The 23,033-nt window shown below is 42.7% G+C and overlaps 1 protein-coding gene across 2 annotated transcripts in view; it reads right to left on the bottom strand.

Moving 5' to 3' along the window:
- Positions 1–5,854: 5,854 nt before the first annotated feature.
- Positions 5,855–23,033, bottom strand: part of PPP4R3A (protein phosphatase 4 regulatory subunit 3A) — a 48,879-nt gene continuing 31,700 nt past the window's right edge. For both annotated transcript variants that reach the window (XM_062181665.1, XM_062181666.1), the window contains exons 10-15: positions 22,621–22,779; positions 13,251–13,420; positions 12,327–12,469; positions 11,133–11,323; positions 10,476–10,702; positions 5,855–7,101 (exon numbers count right to left, since the gene is read on the bottom strand). In XM_062181665.1, the coding sequence (XP_062037649.1) occupies positions 6,991–7,101; positions 10,476–10,702; positions 11,133–11,323; positions 12,327–12,469; positions 13,251–13,420; positions 22,621–22,779 (1,001 nt within the window). In that variant the 3' untranslated portion in view covers positions 5,855–6,990. The remainder of the gene's footprint in view (positions 7,102–10,475; positions 10,703–11,132; positions 11,324–12,326; positions 12,470–13,250; positions 13,421–22,620; positions 22,780–23,033) is intronic.

Raw genomic sequence — 23,033 nt, 5'->3', positions numbered from 1 at the left:
CCAAATTAGCGTTGGAGACTGGCGTTAAAGACTGGGTCCAACTCCTCCCTATGGTGTTGTTCCGGGTCCGAAACACGCCCTCTCATTGCGGACTGACACCATGCGAGGTCCTTTGTGGAGGGCCCCCACCAATAGCAGGCTTGCTTGACCTTGCCAGTGACTCCGTTGCCGATGCCCCTAGGTTACAGGCCCGGTTGAGAGCGCTCCAGATCATCCAGAACCAGGTCTGGAAACCTCTTGCAGCAGCCTACCAACCCAAGACGACAACTATCCCACATCCTTTCCAAATCGGTGATGCCGTGTATGTCCGAATCTAAAACTCTAGAGCCCCGGTGGCAAGGCCCTTTCACTGTGCTGTTGACAACTCCCACCGCTCTCAAGGTCGACGGAATCGCTGCGTGGGTCCACGCCTCACACGTGAAGCGAGCACCACCTCCCCAGGGCCCCGAGGATCCGGATAGACCAGCCAAATGGAAGCTCCAGCGCACTCAGAACCCGCTCAAGCTAAGACTTTCAAAAACTGTTTAATATTTGTGATGTTTCTGGCCTTTCCCCATTGTTTTTCCAATCCCCATGCTCCACAATTGTTAACGCGGGAAGTAATTTCCCCCACAGGACGGGTGGCCTGGTCTGTTAGTGGTTACATACCCCCAGGGCATGGTGGCCCACCTTATACCCGAACGTATGTCAACTGGTTACTGGGTTAGATACCTGGGATGTACCTGACCAAAATAATTTGAACTATTGGGGCGTGTATGGCTCCCAGTCCCCAGTCAGTGGGATTCAACCCAGTCCAGCAAAAACAGAGTTCCCTCCCTCCAGTGAGGCAGGCTCTCCCCAGACCACCCCTCTTGCCAGCCACCCTTTCGCCTAGCTTGGCAAGTTTAACTCCAAACCCGGGTGCTGACTCAACAGTACCAGTGTCAAGCTTCAAAGATCTCCGAGGTCCAATAGATTTTAGGATTAAAATCTGTGCAAAGAGAAAAGGAGGGAATGAAGGACCCTTATGGGGGAGAGGGACAGGAAACCTCTGGGCGCGCCCCAGAGCAGAGCTGCCCCTCCCCTCCAGGAAACCTCTGGGCGCGCCCCAGAGCAGAGCTGCCCCTCCCTTCGGAGGGTCTCTAGGCGCACACTTATGATGTCACTGCGACCGGCCAATCCTGTAACACCTTAGCACTCTCCCTCAGCATTCTCCGGTATGCTAATTGTCCCTCCGAACCAACCAATCCCGTGCCACCTCTGCATTTTATACCAGCACTCTCCACCAGCATTCTTCGCCAGCATTCTCCCATATGCTAACGGTCCCTCTGAACTGACCAATCCTATGCATGCGTTAGGAATATGCTAATTCGTTGCCTATATAACCTGTGTAAAACTGCCGCTCAATGCTCCTCACTGCCTGAGGTGAGGGGCCCGTTTGTGCAAACGTACAATAAATACCTCATGCTTTTTGCATCAGCTGGTTTGGAGTCTGGGTTTTTGGGCGTCCTCTCGAGCAAGTGGGCATCTCTGCAACTGAGAGGTCCAACAGAAGGACAAAAACGAGTTCATCAGCAAAGGCAGGGAGGAGAACTCGCAAGCAAAGCAGGCTCCCTTAGGGCACAACATACAAGACATGCAGTCTGGCTGGGGCTTGGGGAGACGAGCGCTCAGGAGGAACCCAGATACGTTCAGCACTGGAAGAGCCACTAACAGACCAGGGCTGGGCGTCAGCACGCAGCAGGAGAAACCTGGCGACTCTGCTCCTGGATGGAGTTCCCAGCACCTGGATTGAGCCAGGCGGTTGTGGCCATCTCGAGAGTGAACCAGTCGGTGGATAGATCTCTCTCTCTCCCTGTCACTCTCTCAAATAAATTTTAAAAATAAATACTCAGACATTAAAGCACAAGAGAAACCAAGAGAAAGATATTCAGAAGACAGTGGGCAGTAGCTACTGCTGCCTACGTGCCATCCCACTAAACATGGAAAAGGCCCACTGAATTTGTAGGGAAAGTGTGACCTGTGCCAGCGCAATCTCCTGGGGACAGTGGGGGTGGAAGAAGTCCCGAAGGAAAAGCCATCTAAGCACCATGTTGGCAGCATCACTGCTTGCAAGCAGGGAGGCTGAAGAGATCTGTGTTTCCAACCAGAATTTTTTAAGAGGCTAAACGCCTCGCTAAGCGCCGCGGCTCACTAGGCTAATCCTCCGCCTTGCGGCGCCGGCACACCGGGTTCTAGTCCCGGTCGGGGCACCGATCCTGTCCCGGTTGCCCCTCTTCCAGGCCAGCTCTCTGCTGTGGCCCGGGAGTGCAGTGGAGGATGGCCCAAGTGCTTGGGCCCTGCACCCCATGGGAGACCAGGAGAAGCACCTGGCTCCTGGCTTTGGATCAGCGCGGTGCGCTGGCCGCAGCGCGCCTACCGCGGCGGCCATTGGAGGGTGAACCAACGGCAAAAGGAAGACCTTTCTCTCTGTCTCTCTCTCACTGTCCACTCTGCCTGTCAAAAAAAAAAAAAAAAAAAAAAAGAGAGAGACTAAACATCAGACTTGAGTAAAGTCATGTCTATCTGAAGAGAGTCTCTATAGTTTTCTTTTAGATTTATCATTCTAAAGAGTCAAGTGGAGGCATTAAAGGCAGAAAGAGAAAAATCAAAGTGATGTAGCAGTGGAATCAAAGCCTACCGATGAGGAACTCATTTCCTCAGATGCTGTCTTTTACAATCCTCTCCCTCAGAACAATAAAAGTGGCATAATTGGCGTTTAAGAATTTTCAAGGTTCTAAATTTTCAATTTTCTTCTAAATGGAACTTTGACCATGCTGTTCAAAGTTATTTATGGCAAATACTTGAAACCCGTTGAAAATTTCAGAAGTCTTCCACTTAGATTTTTTTTTTTAAGATTTCTTTTATTTGAAAGAGAGAAAAAATCTTCCAACCACTGGTTCACTCCCCAAATGGCCACAACAGCTGGGGCTGGGCCAGGCTGAACTCAGGAGGCAGGAGTTTCATCTGGGTCTCCCACGTGGGTGCAGGGGCCCAAGCACTTGAGCCATCTTCCACTGCTTTCCTAGGTGCATTAGCAGGGAGCTGGCTTGTTGTCAGAGCCCATATGGTTTGTCAGCATTGCAAGCAGTGCCTTAACCAGTTATGCCGCAGCATCTGGCCCCAAATCTTAGTTGAAGCCCACTGTTGTTCTAATGTCACAATCTTTACAAAGAGGCCAGTGTTCTGGTGCTGCCACCTGTGATGCCAGCAGCCCATATGGGTACTGGTTCATGTTCTAGCTGCCCCACTTCCAATCCAATTCCCTGTTAACTGTCTGGAAAAAGCAGTGGAAGATGGCCCAAAGGCTTGGACTCCTGCCACCCATGTGGGAGACCGTTCTTTCTTTTTTTTTTTTTTAAGACTTTATTTATTTGAAAGTCAGAGTTAGAGAGAGGTAGAGACAGGGAGAGAGGCCTTCCATCCGCTGGTTCACTCTCCAAACAGCCGGAGCTGTGCCAATTCAAAGCCAGGAGCCAGGAGCTTCTTCTGGGTCTCCCACTAGGGTGCAGGAGCCCAAGGACTTGGGCCATCTTCTACTACTTTCGCAGGCAGGCCATAGCAGAGAGCTGGATTGGAAGAGAAGCAGCCGGGACTAGCACCAGCGCCCATATGGGATGCTGGCGCTTCAGGCCAGGGCTTTAACCCGCTGCGCCACAGTGCTGGCTCCCCATGTGGGAGACCTTAATGAAGCTCCTAGCTCCTGGCTTTGGCCTGGCTCAGCCAGGAGTGAACATATGGATGAAAGCTCTCTGTTCCTTCCTATCTGTAACTTTCAAACAAACAAATAAATAAATCTTCAAACCAAACCAAACCAAAAACACCTCCAGACCCTCCCTCCCCCACAAAACCTCCCAGAACTTAAATCAATTAAGAACACAAACAGCAGTAGAAACATTCCCCCTTGCTCCATGTCACCTTTTCATTTCCAAATTTACTGAAACAAACTAATGGGGGCAAGGAAAAAAAATCATTCTGTTAAAAAAAGAAGTCTACAAATGTTTTTCAGAAATTGCTGGGTAATCACTTGGGGAGGTGAAAATTATTTTAACTGGGGGCTGGTGCTGTGGCACAGTGGGTGCCCTGGCCTGAAGCACCGGCATTCCATATGGGTGCTGATTCTAGTCCCGGCTGCTCCACTTCCAATCCAGTTCTCTGCTATGGCCTGGGAAAGCAGCAGTAGAAAATGGCCAAGTCCTTGGGCCCCCTGCACCCACATGAGAGACCTGGAAGAAGCTCCTGGTTCCTGGCTTCAGCTCAGACCGTTTTGGCCATCTGGAGAGTGAACTAGCGGATGGAAGACCTCTCTGTCTCTACCTCTCTCTGTAACTCTTTCAAATAAATAAATCTTTAAAAAATTTATTTTAACTGTAAACGCTGCAGGATGAGCAAAGTATCATTTAAGTAGAAAAGAATTTGTAATTATATCCACATCACTTACCAAGATAACACCTATATGAAGTAACAGCACAGACTTTTGAGTCAGACAGAACTGTATTAATTCAAGGCTGTATTTCTAGCAATTTCTTGCTAACACTATTCCTGAGATGACAAGCTATTTTAGGCTTCATTTCTCTTATTATAGCAATACTTGTGTCAAGTTCTGTTCCAGTAACCATGACCACTAATGATTAAGGGAACACAGCAGTCCATCAACAAAAAGGCATCTCTTACCTGTGGAAGACCAAAACATCTATTTTTTGACAGACTGAACTACAATTTTTCAAAGCCAGTGAGAATTCTTCCCTTGCTCCAAGAACCCTCAGAATACCAAGACAAAATATGAATAACTATTTCAAGAATCAGAAACGTGTTTAAATAGCATTTAAGGCACAAAGTTCAGTTGACATGGGAGCTTGCAAACAAAGGGAGATATAATTTAATTGACTTAGATCCCATTTTCTCTATTACAAGTTAATTATTAGTAGCTTATTTGTGACTCTGAAGTAGCTCCACACTCTAGTGAAATACACTTAAGTTCTTATAATTATGTACCCAAAGTTTTTGCTGTTAAAAAAAAGTTATTTGGCCGGCGGCGTGGCTTAACAGGCTAATCCTCCGCCTTGCGGCGCTGGCACACTGGGTTCTAGTCCCGGTTGCCCCTCTTCCAGGCCAGCTCTCTGCTATGGCCCGGGAAGGCAGTGGAGGATGGCCCAAGTGCTTGGGCCCTGCACCCGCATTGGAGACCAGGAGAAGCACCTGGCTCCTGGCTTTGAATCAGCACGATGCGCCGGCCGCAGCGGCCATTGGAGGGTGAACCAACGGCAAAAAGGAAGACCTTTCTCTCTCTCTCTCACTATCCACTCTGCCTGTTAAAAAAAAAAAAAAAAAGTTATTGGCCAACAATAAAACTCTCTCCATAACTGTATCAAGTTGTCACTTTATGGTTCTCTACCAACTGCTAAGATAGCCTTGTTTTTGGTACAACTAGAATTTACTAAGGATTACACAAAAGGGAAGACAGAAGCACATAGTGCTTGCTAAATACTCAGTTAAAGTATATTGTACTTAAAATAATATCCTTTCCTGGATAATGAAGTTTTACTCACATCTGCAAATACATTCAATAATCTCAAAACTCTTCACTTAAACTAGTGAGTATGTGGAATCGAGATATTTATTTTCATTTCCTTGAAAGAAATTCATCACATCCGAGACACCAAAAGAACCTATTTAAAAATAATGTCTTCCTAAGTTATTTCTGTTGCTCCTCTGGCTGGCTATTTATTTAGGAGCCACCACTTTACAACTCAAACTGGTATTCCAAAGGGAGCAGTTTAAAGCAAAAAAAAAAAAAAAAAAAAAAAAAAAAGGAAACATACAACTAATACCATTTCTCTTACTCTTTACTTTTCTTTTTATTATTCAAAAGTCAAATGTTATGTTTAAATCATTCATCCTCAATTTTGATTTAATGTACCGTCATTTGCCCAAGATACGAAATTTCAGAATCTCTTTGGAATGCTAATTTCATGTTTCAAGATTTAACAAAACTGAAGTTTTAAATTCCACTCTATTTCCCTGAATTCTCAAGACAGCTGCTGATGTAAATTTTAATATAAAATATTTAGTCACAAAATAGTATTGCTTTTGTATGCACATAGTTGTAAGATTACTTTGCTTTTGTCAATAAAAACTATACCATCTTTCATAAAACTCTAAACAAATTAAGAACTGTGATGTAGAACAAAAGTTACACATGGTAAAACAGGTACCAGCACAACGTTAGGTTATATTACATCAAAAAAGGTTTTAATGGTCCCAAATATATATACTCAACAACTAAGCATACACTCAGGGAGGGAGGAAAAATCAAAAAAATGAAACAAAAAAAATTATGACACAAATGACCACATCTAGAATTCCACTCAATCTTTAATCAAGTAGGGACAAATCCCCACTTAAAAAAAAATCTGCAGTTTGAAGGGCAAAGGGAACAGATAAAAAAGAGGAAACGTTATATTCACCCCTCCCCCACAGAGGTTTTCCAAACCTGTTGTAGCTTGACTAAAATGTTCAGAATGTGTGATTTTAAAGGCAGGTCTCTTTATACAAAGAAACTGCTGGCATTCTTAACTCGTGAAGAATCATGGCAGAGAAGCCCATTCTTCTGAGTCTTAAACATGGTCCAAGAAAGCATATTCTGATTGTAGCAACTGACCAGTCAATCCAGAGTTCCACTTACAAAACCCCTGCCCTGTTGGCTTTTTGTTTCCATTTCCTTCCCTGAGAAAAGGGCAATGTGTGGTCCAAGCTGGAGAGCTCAAAGGCTTCAAGTCTTTCTCCTACGTGTGTTGATGTCCCCTCCTCCTGCTGCTCCATTGTATTGGCACTTGATGAGCAGAAGTCAAGTGTGGGAGGCTGATTCCAGTCCGTCATTCACAAGAGACCGCTGCACTGTCGTGGATTTCGTAGGGGGGAGGGCTGGAGAACCAGTTTTTTCAACAGGTGCCGATCAAAGGCAGTTGCTGATTATGACTCAAATTTTGCTTTCTTTGACAATGGTAGCGTGTCTTCCTTGTCTTCATCCTCATCATCATCTTCATCGTCGTCAGGATAATCTACCAAACCCACAAGTCCTCCCTGTTCAGAAAACAAAACATTTTAAACTATCTGTGCTGAATTTATCTCAACATACAAATTGCGGTTATTTATAGGTGGTGGGACCATGAAACAAAAATTTGTTACATTATTTTCAACATTTTCTAAATTTCCCATAATAAATGCATACTTTTAAAGTAAGGTAAATCTTTTAAGTTACCTATAATTAAAACATTTTCTCTCAAAAATTTAAGTAGTTTAGAATCCTAGCAAATCACTCAGATGGTCACATTTCACAGAGAATCACTACTGAATTCCAAATGTTTCAGAACTTAACAGTGCCTTAAGATATTTTTTAAAGCCATAAAGCCTAAAATCCTATCAAGCTAAAAGCAAACAGACCTCCAGCAATGAGGGCAGACAGCCTATAATAGAAACCAGGCAAGTGGGGCAGGTGTTTAGCATAATGGCTAATTTGCTGCCTGGGTGCCTGCAAAAGCCGGCATCCCCTACTACTGGCACGCCAGGGGTCAAGGCCACCTTCATTCCTGACTCCAGCTTCCTGCTCACGCACAGCCTGGGAGGCAGCAGGTGAAGGCTCAGTGCTTGGTTCTTGCCACCCATGTGGGAGACCTGGATTGAGTGCTGGACTCCCACCTTGGGCGTGGCCCAGGCTCAGCTGATAGGAACATTATGGGAATGAACTAGGGGACAGGAGATCTTGCTTTGCCTCTCTGCCTTTCAAAAAAGTAAGAACAAAGAGGAAGAAATTGTATTTTGTCTCTTTCTCATTATTTCATGCGGGCTTCGTGGAGCCTTGCTCCTCCAGAAAACTGGTGGAGCTCGCTGTGTGTGCACGGCCCTGTAACATTTACTTTTTGCCCTCAGCCTGACTCAGATCCGCTTTCTAGCCCTTAGGGGTCCTCCAGCTCACGGAGGAAGAAAAGCTGCTGGTAAATGTTTTGTTCCTGGTTTAGATTAATTCCTAAAACTGCAGTCCAATAATTAACATATTTTGTAGTTCAAAACTAAAAATAAATAAAAGGCAGCGTAAGGCAGCCAAAAAAACTAGGTTTACTCTGAGATGGTCTTTTCTACATTTTCGGCATTAAAATTTTTTTTCAAAGATTTTATTTTTAGGCCGGCACCGTGGCTTAACAGGCTAATCCTCCGCCTTGCGGCGCCGGCACACCAGGTTCTAGTCCTGGTTGGGGCGCCAGATTCTGTCCTGGTTGCTCCTCTTCCAGTCCAGCTGTTTGCTGTGGCCTGGGAAGGCAGTGGAGGATGGCCCAAGTGCTTGGGCCCTGCACCCGCATGGGAGACCAGGAGAAGCACCTGGCTCCTGGCTTTGGATCAGCGCGATGCGCCGGCCGCAGCGGCCATTGGAGGGTGAACCAACGGCAAAGGAAGACCTTTCTCTCTGTCTCTCTCTCTATCCACTCTGCCTGTCAAAAATTAAAAAAAAAATAAAAAATAAAAAGATTTTATTTTTAAAGATTTGTTTATCTATTTGAAAGTCAGTTACACAGAGAGAGCAGGAGAGGTGGAGAGAGGAAGAGAGTGAGAGAGGGAGGGAGAGGTAAGGAGGGAGGGAGGAGGGGGGCAGAGAGGGGGAGAGAGAGAGAGGTAAGGAGAGGTGGAGGGGGAGAGAGTGAGAGAGAGATCTTTCATCTGCTGGTTCACTCCCCAAATGGCCACAACAGCTGGAGCTGCTCCAATCCAAAGCCAGGAGCCAGGAACTTCTTCCAGGTCTCCCACACAGGTGCAGGGGGACCAAGCACTCGGGCCATCCTCTACTGCTTTCTCAGGCCATAGCAGAGAGCTGGATTGGAAGTAGAGCTGTCAGACTCGAACTGGCGCCCATATGGGATGCCGGCATTGCAAGCGGTGGCTTTACCCGCTATGCCACAGAGCCAGTCCCCAAAGATTTTATTTTTATTTATTGGAAAGGTAGAGTTACAGAGTGAGACAGACTTAAAGAGAGAGAGGTCTTCCATCCTTCATTACTCAATGGACAAAACAGCCAGGGCTGGGCCAGGCTGAAACCAGGAGCCAGGAGCTTCTTCCAGGTCTCCCATGTAGGTGCAAAGACTTGGAACATCCTCTGCGGCTATTCCAGATGCATTAGCAGGGAGCTGGATTGCAAGTCGTGCAGTTGGCACTTGAACTGGCAGCCAAATGGGATGCCGGTGTTGTAGGCAGAAGGAGGCTTTACCAGCTATGCCAGGATGCTGGCCACGGTATTAAAATTTTGCTCCAGGGCTGGCACTGTGGCTTAACAGGCTAATCCTCTGCCTTGCGGCGCCAGCAAACCAGGTTCTAGTCCTGGTTGGGGCATCAGATTCTGTCCCCGTTGCCCCTCTTCCAGGCCAGCTCTCTGCTATGGCCTGGGAAGGCAGTGGAGGATGGCCCAAGTGCTTGGGCCCTGCACCCCATGGGAGACCAGGAGAAGCACCTGGCTCCTGCCATCTGATCAGCGCGGTGCGCCGGCCGTGGCGGCCATTGGAGGGTGAACCAACGGCAAAGGAAGACCTTTCTCTCTGTCTCTCTCACTATCCACTCTGCCTATCAAAAAAAAAAAAAAAAAAATTTTGCTCCAGGGCCGGAGCTGTGGCGCAGCGGGTTAACACCCTGGCCTGAAGCACCAGCATCCCATATGGGCACCAGTTTGAGACCCAGCTGCTCCACTTCTGATTCAGCTCTCTGCTACGGCCTGAGAAAGCAGCAGAAGATGGCCCAAGTCCTTGGGCCCCTGTACCCACGTGGGATACCGGAAGAAGCTCCTGGCTTCAGATCGGCGCAGCTCCGGCTGTTTCGGCCAACTGGGGAGTGAACCAGTGGATGGAAGACCTCTCTCTCTCTCCTCTCTCTGTGTAACTCTTTCAAATAAATAAATAAAATATTAAAAAAAAAATTTTCTTATATAAAGTGTTAGTGACATTAGATGGTTAATTCTTTTTTTTTTTTTTTAAATAAACCTTCCTTGTCAAAATAAAGTTAGGGTAATACAGTCATTATATTCTCTTTCCTTACAAAGTTTGAGAATTAGTTGGGAAAAAAATTAAGTAAAAGGTAACTAAACTCAAAAATTTCTATGAACATTATCAAAAATGTATTTGAACCTATAGATCTAGAAGGCAAAATATTCTTTTATATTTATTTTTTTATTTATATTTTATTTATACTTATTTTTTTATAGATCTAGAAGGCAAAATATACTTTTGCAATGTTGACTGAAAAAAGTTTCAGAAATTTCTCAACTTTCAGATAAGCTCATGTGGTAGTTAGTGGATCCATCTCCTAGTTCACAAATGCTAAAGCAGGTCCAGAAGACAGGAGCCCAGGTCACAATTATTCCTGAGGAGTTATGTTAGGAGAACTTGGGAAACGTGCGAGTCCCGAGAGGCAGACTGTACCTTTGTAGTAATAGCTGCCGTCTGAGATGTGTTTTTAGGGACGGATCCAGGAGAGCCTGGAGACCCTGGGGACCCAGGTGACCCCGGAGACCCAGGCAGACTTGCCGCGGATGACTGGCTGGTGAGGTTAGTCTTTGTTCCACTGGACAACGAAAGCTTGAAACTTGGGCTCTGCCGTCCAGAAAGATTGGTTTTCAGGAGCACCTCCTTTTCCTCACTTTCTTTTACTAAAAAAGAATATCGCCATCAGTTGTCACCCTTACTCAGTCTTTAATTCCCCAAATGACGTAATGCTAAAACACCATTAATTAGCCTACTCCTTTAGGATAAAAACTGATGTTCAATTTATGCATAAAATTTTACCAAAAATTCTAAACACCATTATCCATGGAAACTTCAGTATCACATTCAACATTCCTACCCACGGTGAAGTAACAGCATTCCTCCATTTTGCACTCAGAAGGATTGAGCGTGCAACTTCAAAATTGAGCGATAATTCAATCAAATCCTGTGACTTTAGGATCTTTAAAATCGATGCCATCACACAAAGTAGATATTGATCATTTTGTCAAGAAATAAACAAAGCAAGAAACCCCAACAAGAAAAACCTAGAGTGAGACCAGCCTTTAGGTTCCCTTGCCCTTTTTCTCAACATACATTTTTTTCTTTCCATGAATTTACTTATTGGATCCATAATATCATCATCATTTTTTGTCTTGTCAGATGGAGACACTACAGCTTCTCCATCCTCCATGTCATCTTCATCGGTGTTAAACCACATCTCTTCCTCATCCTCCAGTGTTCTAGCGTCTCTTCGGTATCTGTGATTCCTCAAAATGGAACGCATACTGCAAGTAAAAAGAGGAAAGTCAGACAAGCAGACTGTTTTTTAAAAAAATTTTTTTAAAAACTGTTAGAATAAAAGTCTTAAAGGGCGGGTGCCATGGTGCAGTAGGTTAATCCTCCACCTGCAGCACCAGCATCCCATATGGGCATCGGTTCTAGTCCCGGCTGCTCCTCTTCCAATCCAGCTCTCTGCTATGGCCTGGGAAAGCAGTGGAAGATGGCCCAAGTCCTTGGGCCCCTGTACCCAGCATGGGAGATCAGGAAGAAGCACCTGGCTCCTGGCTTCGGATAGGCACAGCTCTGGCTGTTGTGGCCATTTGGGGAGTTAAACAACGGAAGGAAGACCTTCTGTCTCTCCTTCTGTCTATAACTCTACCTTTCAAATAAATAGTCTTAAAAAAAAAAAAAAAAAGAAAGAAAGAAAGAAAAAATAGTTTTAAAGTACTGTCCTAAAATTTAGATATAGTCTTAATAGATGAACAGGGATAAACAGACTTTTACTAGTAGAGAATTTTACCAAATACACAATTAAAACATACCCCTATATAGTCCTATTACTAATGGAACTAAACTTCACATTATCAAAATTGTACTGCTACAGATTAGTTTTTAAATTTAACACTACAAATTGGTGTTAATTTACAAATTTTAGAAATACTAAAAATGTAAAAACGTATTTAGGAAAACGTACAAAATGCTTAAGAATAATTTGCATCCTTAAAGAAATTCAAAACAAGTACTATTTAATTTTGAACACACAAAACCCCTGCTGTCGTATGTTTAAAATAAATCTATCATTACCTAGCTGGGTATAGACCTGAAGGTCTGCAGACCTAACCATCCTTCAGGAACATGTGTTTAGAAATCCCTACAGAAAGCCATCACTTCTGTTCTCTAGGCATTTCTCCCTTCTCTGCAAAGCCAAATCCTTGCACAATATAAACATAAAGGAACTATCACAACACTTGCTGCTGAAAAATGGGTTCAAATATACAGGCAACTCACCTGTCAAGTTTGGGGTTATCTTGCCTTTCTCGTTGTTGTTCAAATCTCAGTTTTAATCCTTTAAATGTCTGTACATAATCTACATCTTCCAGTGCTTTCCAGTAATTTTCAATTACATGAGCAGTTAATGATTTTATATCTTCCTACAGAATTATAATAAAAAATGCCATTTTAGCAAGATGACTTAATTGCATAAATTATAAATTCACTACACATAATTCACTACACATAAAACACATAATTCAACCCCATAAAATTATTACAGAATCTTAGCAATAATCAAACAGCACAAATGGGAGCAACAAACGGACTACGTCAGTGGTCTTGACTGTCTGCAGGCCTTCCCCAAGTCAATGCCCAGGCCCTCCCCAGGTGATTCTGATTCCATATGCATGGGATAGAATCCAGGCATGTGAATTTTATAGGCAGGCCTCAAAAGTTTGTAGACGGGTGGTGGTGAGGGTTGTACAACAATGTTAATGTCAGTGGAACTGATCTTAAATATGGCTAAAATGGCAAGGTTTTATTATATATTTTACCACCATCTTAAGAAAAGCATGTTGCAGATAACTTCAAACACCAATATCTGAGGACTACAAGCTTAAAATATTCAAGAATCAAGAAGAGCTTATTATGAAATTGGTCTTGAGAAACATGTAAGAGCCAGTCTAACGTTCATTTGTCAGCTGTCTGATTACCATGGCAGTATAACCATTATTCTTCAAATCACCCCCAGAAACGATTCATAGATACTGAGCGATTTGATTTTGAGTTCCATCTCTAAGAAGTCTTTGGTAACACTGATTTTCTTCTTTGACAATTTCTCTTTAAATATCTTCTCAAAGACACCAAAGTATCAGTAATGCATATTCTATTTTCTCAAATAATTAAAAGCTAAAATGTGATTAAACATGCAGAACCTACCACTCTAATAAATTCAAACATCTCTATTATGGCAGAGTTCATCAGATTGTAGCGAGATCCATTGTTGAGAAATGCTTTAACTACTGGTTCAAACAAAAAACTTTTCATTATGTAGCGGTTATAAAACTCATCTTTTAGTCCAATAATCTTTCTCTTAAAACGAAGGGCACCTGAAACACAGAGACACTGTGGTTTAAATCACATCACACTCACATCGTTTAGAATTTCCAAACAAAAACCAAAAAAAGTCTGTTTAACAACTATCAGGGAATCTTCATGCACAGTGGAATGTTAGCTCTTCCAGAAATGTCAACCTAAAGATAAGGATTATAAAAGTGTTATCAGGAAAAGGTATTCTACAAGTACTGTATGTCATCACAGAACACAAGTCTTACAAAGCCAGAAAAATTCTGGAAATAAACCTGTCACTAATGACCAACATCTGAAGTAAGAGCCAAGACAAATGAATTAACCTATCATGCTACGTAAGACGAAAAATTGTTTATATACATACACCTTAAAAAGAGAAGGGAACCACTGTTCTATTAGGGCAATCCACTGGATAATTTCCTCTTTGATACATTGGGACACTCATGGATTTGCACTGGTTTATTTGTGGGTATGTCTGCAGATATGCCATAAACCCACAAAAATCTGCATTACCCAAAATTTGCCTTCCCATAGTTCAGAAATGAATTTAGAGAGTGTTGTTAAAAATGTGGTCCTCTACAAGTTTTGCAGCGAGTATGCTTTTTAATTTTTTTTCTAGTTTTTCTTTCTGTAATTAACCAGGCTTTAACTTACAGATTAAAGGTATATTTACATCTTGAGGCATGGGGAGTTGCATTAAGTCACCATTCGTCAAGATCCAAATATACTGACAGCCAGACTTCAACAAAGCCCTCTCTACCTACAGGAATTATCAGTAAGTTAATGCCCCAGGGACTGTAAACAGTTCAAAAAAGCATACTCACTTCATGCAGTCACATCGTCTTCGGTTGGCAAGATTAAATATTGTGTTTGTATTTTGGTTTCTTTGGAGATCATGGAAGTGGCTCGTTAAATTGCCAATTTGTTATTAATCAAGTCCTTCATGAGCAGGTAGCCAGGCAACCATGCTGACACGGTTTCTGGGTGGGAAGGCAGAGGAGTAAAGCAGCTCAATTTTTCTTTAGTTGGCAGAAAAGAGGTCCACAAGTGAATGCCCAATTAGGTACAGTAGACTATAAACTGCTTTAACAATCCAACTTATTTAAGAGTGTGTCTCTCTAAAGAAACACTCTGGGCAGGGAGTTTCAAAATAGTTTATAGATAATAATTGCATTTTATTTTTTATCTCTACTGAATATTTTCAAAAACATAAGCATGGTGAAGACAGTTTAAAACAATAAGAGGCACCTTTCTATGTGCTAAGTCAAAACCTAACAAGGGTGTTTCCCCAAAAGAGTGATTTCAGGTTATTTTTAAAATGTTAATTGACAACGGGACTTAGTGAGGCAGTTCCACTTGTCAGAATAAAATCAATACTTTGGAGCTCATGCTGATAGGCCAAATTTTTAAAGTTTTAATAATTAAAGCAAGAGCTACTTTTATTTAAGAATTGGTACTTCAACTCTGCAGGCTTTGTGGAGACTTGTGTCCTACCACAACATACGCTCAGCAACCACTCTGGGATGGACACAGCTCCTAGAAGTGAAAATCAACTGCTTCTCTGGCTTTCACTAAGAGCAGGGTGTGCAGGTGACACCAGCGCCCATGCAGACAGAAGCTGGCTCTAGGAATCTGACCATGTTGGCCCTTACTTCCCTCTGCCCTTACTTATTTAAAGATCAAGATACACTCAAACCCATCCTTGAAAAGAAACCTTCAAAGATATCGAACCACTATTCTTTGCTGAGTCAAAAACTGCTTTCAAAAATTACCCAGCAGGTTCTATGAGGTCAAATTATTCAAAAGACATCAAAGAAAACCTGTGGGCCCAACTAGCACAACCACAGGATTTTCGATGTAAAGCAAACTCGGCTCCCACTCACATCTCTAACTTAATTCACAGGCCAAGAATCTCCTGTGCTTAGTTTTGGTCACTTTTTTCCCTCATTCATCCTTATCTTATACAACATGAGACTTTTTGCCTATAATTAATGGTAGCTAAATAAAAGCCTCTACAATAAACTTCTCTTTATACATTTCCTTATTTTTAACCAGAACCCAGACAATAAAGAATGGTGACCTTTAAAGGCTACATATTTAAGATCTAAAAATCTAGAGAATGCCAAGAAACAGACCGATGGAACCAGTCTCTAACCTGTAAATGACTGAGCTTAGGAAAGACTGCTGGTCCTATATACATAATTGCTTGTTTTCATCACATCCAACAAAGTAAAGCAGCAGCAGATAAAAGAGTAAAATGGTCCCTAAGTGCCCCAAAAGTTTACACTGAACAGCTCACTATCTCTTATACTTTTATATTCAAACTTTTAAGTCTCCCTTAAGTAACACCATACCTAACACTTTTGTATGTTCCTCAGAAGAATCACAAATACCTTGTTGCCCTAGACTTAGTTCTCAGAAATCCTTGATAAAAACTCCTACTACACACTATCATGAAGCTAGTCTTAATGAACTGTCCCTAAGGACTGGAGCATATTCTTAAAGGTACTTATATTTTCAATGCTGAGAAGCAAGGCCTAACTGAGAAATCATTTCAGAATGGCTTAGATTTAACTTTAATTTGACTCAGTGTGGAAACTGTCACCAGTAATACAACATAACGAAATACCCATCCTTGGCTTCCCACAATAAAAATTATCATTTACAGTCAGCCCTTCATATCCTCAGACTGTGCATCTGCAGTCCAACTGAGTATTGATAACGTCTGAGGTGCAGGCATTTGGTTTAGTGGTATACCAGAGTGCCTGGGTTGGGGCCAGTGCAGTGGTTAAGCCTTCGCCTCCAGTGTTGGCATCCCTTATGGGTGCTCCACTTCCAATCCTGCTCACCATAATGTGCCTGGGAAAGCAGTGGAAGATGGCTCCTGGCTCCAGCCTGGCCCTGCCCTGGCCATTGCAGTCATTTGGGGAGTGAACCAGTGGATGGAGGATCTCTCTTACTCTGCCTCCCTCCCTCCCCTTCTTTCTCTGTACTCCACCTTTCAAACATACAAATAAATAAATCTTCATTTTTTTCAAAAAAAAGTGCCTGGGTTCAATCCCCGGCCTGGGCTCCTCATTCCAGCTTCCTGCTAATGTGCACCTCAGGAGGCAGCAGGCGATGATTCAGGCAGCTGGGTTCCTGCTACCCACACCGGAGACCCAGATTGAGTTCTTGGCTCCTGGCTTTGAACCCTTGCCAACTGTGGGCATTTAGGGAGTGAACCAGTGGATGGGAGCTCTAATACCAAAACTACTAGTGCCGTTTCAAATACCATGCACTCACTTCACGGCTGTGCCACATTTTGGTAATTATTGGGAGTATTTCCACCTCTCAACCTCTTAAAACACTATTCTACCTGTTATGGTGATCTATGGCTAGTGACCTTGGGTGTGACTTTTGTAATTGTCTTGGGGTGTCATGGAACTACACTCATGAGACAGTGAACCTAACGGATAAATGATTTGTTTTCACTGTCCCCATCTTCACTTCTTTTCATCTCTCTGGGCCTCCCTATTCTCTGAGACAGACACTGAAGTTAGGCTATAGGGGCCAGCACCGTGGCGTAGCAGGTACAGCTGCCGCCTCCAGTGCTGGCATCCCACATGGGATCCAGTTCAAGTCCTGGCTGCCCCATTTCCAATCTAGCTCTTTGCTATGGCCTGGGAAAGTAGTAGAAGATGGCCCAAGTCCTTGGGCCCCTGCACCAGTGTGGGAGACCCAGAAGAAGCTCCTGGCTCCTGATCGGCACAGCTCTGGCCATTGTGGCCAACTGAGGAGTGAACAGCGGATGGAAGACCTCTCTCTCTCTGCCTCTCTCTCACTCTCTGTGTAACTCTTTCAAATAAATAAATAAATCTTTTTTTTTTTTAAAAAAAAAGGAAATTAGGCTATATAATAACCCTCTAGTGGCCTCTAAGTGTTCACATGAAAGGAAGCCACACATCCCTCATCAAAAGTCAGAAAAGATGAAGCTCATTAAGGAAGGCACCTCCAAAGGTACGTCAGGCTGAAAGCCAGGCCCTCTTGCATTCAGTGGTAAAATTAGGAATGCAAAGGCAAGGTTCTTGATGGAAATTAAAAAGTGCTACCCAGTGAACCCACGAATGATAAGAGAGTAAAACAGCCTTATTGCTCACATGGAAGGAAGCTTCAGTGATCTGGATAGAAGATTAAACCAGTCCCTACATTCCCTTAAACCAAAAACTAGTCCAGGGCAAGGTCTCAACTCCCTTCATTTCTGCAAAGACTGAGGAAGAGAAGCTGCAGAGGAAAAGTCTGAAGCTAGCAGAGGCTGGTTCATGAGGTTTGAGGAAAGAACCCGTAAGAGCAAGGTGAGCAGCAAGTGCGGATGCAGAAGATGCAGTGAGGCTGAGTGTTCCACTGCAGACCAGCCAGCCTGACACTGGAACAGGATGCCAGCTAGGACTGTCCTAAAGAGACCGAAGTCTGCCTGGCTGAACTCTCCTGTTAGGGGATAATGCACCTGGTGACTCAGGCTGAAGCCAACTCTCATTTACCATTAGAAAACCCTAGGATCCTTAAGAATGATGCCAAAGCTACTCTGCATGTGCTCTAAATGGAGCCGAAATAAAGCCTAGGTGACAGCACATCTGTTCACAACGTATTATACTGAATACCTGAAGCCCACAGCTGACACCTATTGCTCAGGACAAAAAAAAAAAAAAATATATTACTGCTCATCAGCAAGTTCCTGGTCACCCAAGAACTTGGATGAATATGTGTAAGATTAATGTTTTTATACCTGCTAACAAAACACACATCATGCAGCTTAAAGATCAGGGACAACTTTACATTTTTAGTTCTTCTAACACATTTTGTAAGGCTAAAGCTGCCATATATAATGATTCTTCTGATGGATAATAGGCAAAGTAAATTGAAAACCTTCCAGAAAGGATTCACCCTTTGCATGTCATTAAATACATTTGCTACTCAAGGAGGCACATAAGATGTGGCTTGGGGTGCCTGCACCCCCCCACCTAGTTTTCTGCTAATGTGCCCCCTGGGAGGTACCAGGTAGTGACTCAAGTAGATAACTTCCTACATGGGAGACCTGGATTGAGCTCCTAGCCTAGCTCCTGGCTCTGTCCTGGTTCAGCAGCAGCTGCTGTGAGCACTTGGGAGTGCAGAAGCAGTGGATGTAAGATTTCTGTCATTCAGATAAATAAAGCAAATATATAAAAGAAATTGTATTTTCAAAAAACCACATTTGTGATTCATGGGCAGTCAAAATAGCATCAGGAGTTTGGGGAAAGTTGATTCCAGTCCTCAATGATGACTTTGAAGAGTTCAAGATTTCAGTGGTATAAACAGGAAGAGAACTGGAATTAGAATTGAAGCCTAAAAATGTGACTGAACTGTATTTCATGGCAAACTTAATGCCTGAAGAGCTGCTTCTTACGGGAGCAAAGAGATAGAACCTACTCCCAGTGAAGATGCTGTGGACACAAAAGTGACAACAAAGGATCCAGCCAGGACACAAACTAAGCTGAAAAGGCATTGGCAAGCTTACAAAGGACTGACTCCAGTTTTCAAAGAAGTTACACTGTGGGCAAAGTGGTATCAAACAGCACCATGTGCCACGGAGAAATTTATCATGAAAGTTAAGATCCAACTGATGTGGCAAACGTCCCTGCTATTATTTTACGAACTGTAATAACCAGCCAATTCAACGAGCATCCTGTTGGGTCAGCAACCAACAATATCGAGGTAAGACCCTCTACCGCAAAAAAGATTACAACTTGCTAAAGGGTCAGATGATCATTAGTATTTTTAAAGTTAAGTATGTACATGCTCTTCACATATAACGTTATTGCATAGTTGACTAGTAAGCGTATATACCAAGGAGCCAGGAAACTGACGCCTTGCTGTAATGTGGTGGTTTGGAGGAGAAACCAAACCACATTATCTCTGAGGTATGCCTACATATGGGAAGATGTGTGTATGTTATATTCAAATAACACACCATTTTATACAAGCACTTGTTAAGTATCCTCAGATTTTGTTATCTACAGGTGTCCTGGAACCAAACTCTCATGCATTTGAAGGGAAAACTCTATGTGTGATGATTCTCAAGCTTTCATTAGACAATTAAAATTTTCATATTTTAATACTGCAAGCAAAATAACGATACAGAACTAAAGGAAAGGCCTTCCTTTCTTGAAGCTACGTATCCTCTCTCCAACTGGATTCACGTGTCCTGTCCGTCACAAACCAACACCTAACTCAACAACTTACCAACACAGTCAACCAAGGTCACACCCTCCATGACCACAACACAACTCAAGTGATGCATTTGGTGACATTTTCTTTATCTACCTTCATTAATTCCGAATAAATTATTTCTGCCTGGCTTCCAATGACGCTTCAGTATAGTGATTATGTTGTATTTTCATTTTCATATGACTCATTCCTAATGAACTGATTCTCTTGATGGCTGAGCACAGTTCTTAATCATTTTCATTTTCCCAGTAATTTATGTGCATCATATATAAACAAACCTAAGATGCCACTGATTGCAAAAAACCTTTTTTCTATTACTAAAGAAACAACAAACAGATAATTAACAATGGCATGATTATTAAGACTCACCTTGACTCCAGGGATGATAAACGTGTAAAAATGCACACTTGAAATGCAACAGTAGTTGTTTTTAATATACTTGTTGAGAGGAAACTGCTTAACCTTACCGACTTACTCAGTTTTCCCATTCTGTCCCATCTGCTCCAAAGGTCCTTTCCCATACTTAAAACAACTTTTAGACTGGCATGAAAGAATAACTGAACTCCCTCTAAACCTGGTCTTGGTATTTCTCTTCAGTGATAGGTATGTAAGGAAAATGAATATGATTTTAAAAGTCTTTCTTATGTGCTGGGCTCATGTATGTAACCAACAGTAAAGTAGAACAGAAATATTGATTTTTTTTTTTTTTACTGTCCTTAGAAAGTCTGAGTTAATGTCATAAATGCTTCCTTTGTTGAAAAAGATTACTAAGGTAAAATCAAAGACCCTAGATATTCAGCAGAAAGTAATTATAATGAATTACTTGAAAGCTGGAATAGGACACCCAGACCATACATATTTTTTGTATATATTGAGTGCGTAGACTAACTTGGAAAATTAAGAAGCATGACAAATACCACCATGAAAGAAAGTTTAATGAATTTTTAAACTTATTTCCAATATTATTGTAAAGATAAAATGTCGACAAAGTAAAACAACAGAAACATCTTTATATACACTGTTTATAATTTAAGAATATTTTTAAAAAATCAAATAAAACATCAAAAATGAAAAAAAAGACACCAAAAATGTACATGTATGTCCAGGCCTCCAAGTAGTGAGTGATGTCTTAAAACAACAACACAGCCTCAAACTTACCTCAAAAATCAGATGGCAGTGATCAGCCAGACATCCCTCATTGCACCTCCAGGGTACCCATAAACTCGGTGGGCCAACTTACCAATAAGAACAGCTTACAGACGGAAACTCATTACTTAAGAAGTCTGGCTGCTACATGGAGAGAATTACCCTGAATTAACCTATTTTCAGTTCAGGAATATGTTTTACTCCAACAAACCAGGGACTAAAGAACACTATGAAAGTCAATGTTTGTGGGGGCCGGCACTGTGGTACGGTGGGTTAAAGCCCTGGCCTGAAGTGACGGCATCCCGTATGGGCACCAATTCGAGTCGTGGCTGCTCCTCTTCTGATCCAGCTCACTGCTATGGCCTGGGAAAGCAGTGGAAGATGACCCAAGTTCCTGGACCCCTGCACCCACATGGGAGACCCACAAGAAGCTCCTGGCTCCTGACTTCGGATCGGCTCAGCTCCGGCCATTGGGGCCATCTGGGGAGTGAACCAGCGAATAGAAGACCTCTCTGTCTCTACCTCTCTGTAACTCTTTCAAATAAAATAGATCTTAAAAAAAAAGTCAACGTTTGAAAAATTTATTGGAGCATGGTGGCTAAAACACCATTGGGACACCACCATCATGTACTGGAGGGCCTGGATTCAAGTCCCATCTCTGCTGCCGATTTCAGCTTCTGGTTCATAAGGACCCTGAGAAACAGCAGGTGATGGTTCAAGTAGTTAGGTCCCCGTCTTCTACCTGGGACACCTGGATTGAATTCTAAGCTCCCAGTTTTGAGTTGGCCCAGCCCCGGCTGTTGCAATCATATGAGAAGTGAATCAGCAGGTAAGAACACCCCAAATATTTATGCATGACCAAGATCAATTGTGTTAACAGACTATCTATTGCTCTAAAAGAATCTGCCAACTTTTTCCATAAAGGTCTACATGGTATACATATTTTAAGCTTTGTAGGCAACATATGGGCTTAGTAATATATTAGCCCCTTTAAAAAACCCACTATATAGGGACTGGCATTGTGGAGGAATGGGTAAAGTAGCTGCTTGCAATGCCAGCATCCCACATAGGTGCTGGTTTTTCCAATCCATTGATAATGGCCTGTGAAAAGCAGATGATAGCCCTGAACGGAGGTTCCGGCTCCTGGCTTCAGCCTGGCCCAGCCATGCCCACTGCAGCCATCTAGGGAGATCTCTTTCTCTAACAGTAAATAAATAAATCTTTGGGCCCAGCATTATGCAACAGCAGGTGCCGTTTGAGATCCAGTTGCTCCGTGTCAGATCTAGCTCCCTGCTAATGCACCTAGGAAAACAGTAGAAAATGGCCCAGGAGCTTGGGCCCCTGACTTTAGCCTGGTGCAGCCCCAACCACTGTGGCCCTTTGGGGAATGAACCATTGGATGCAAGATATCTGTCTCTCCCTCTCTTTGTAACTATGCCTTTCAAATAAATAATCTAAAAACAAAAATAAAAATCCTATTCCTTAAAAAATACAAAAACACGATGATACAAAAACAGGCCACAGGCTGGATTTGGCCACAGTTGCCACCTCTGCTCTAAAATAACAGAGAAAACGTTCAAAGGTGCTGTTTTAATCATGAAACGCTCTCACACGCAGATACACTCTAATCCTCTGGGTGTGTTTTAGTAAAGAAAGAATCAGGAAAACCACTTGCTCAATATAGCAGAACCATGTACATAACCAATGCAGAGAATGTGTTAAAATCTAGGTCTTTAGACCAGTTATCTTTTCTTCTTTGGCTATAGATCCAAAGAGACCAACATGAGAATACAGAAAGATAGTAAATAATTCTACTAGAAACAACACTTACATAATGCTAAGAAAGCATGCTTCGAGGCCATAAGAACTAGCACTCTCCGGAGGATATCCTTATTAATAATATAGTTCTTTATGTGGTAGGTATGGTGCTCCACACAAAATGTTAACAACTCCAACACAAGCGCCAATAGCTGGGCAGTCTGAAAATCATCTACAATAAACAAAACAGTTATATTTAATGGCTAACATCTTTTTCTTCTCAAATGTAAAACTCAAATTCCAATCAAGTAAAATCCTTACATCTATTAACTGAAATATTTTAACTTTAGGTAGGAGGGAATTAACATTGATTGACACCTACAATGAGCAAGGAACTGTGCTTTACTGGGGAATTGGCTTCACACCATGAGAGGTCTTATTAGCCAAGAAGATCCATACCAGAAAGTTAGTAAGGCAGAGCTGGGA

This window comes from Lepus europaeus, chromosome 22 (genome assembly GCF_033115175.1).
Source record: "Lepus europaeus isolate LE1 chromosome 22, mLepTim1.pri, whole genome shotgun sequence".
In the NCBI taxonomy this organism is placed as follows: Eukaryota; Metazoa; Chordata; class Mammalia; order Lagomorpha; family Leporidae; genus Lepus; species Lepus europaeus.
Note: the sequence above shows the minus strand (reverse complement) of the source record. Positions and strands in the feature narration are given on the sequence as shown.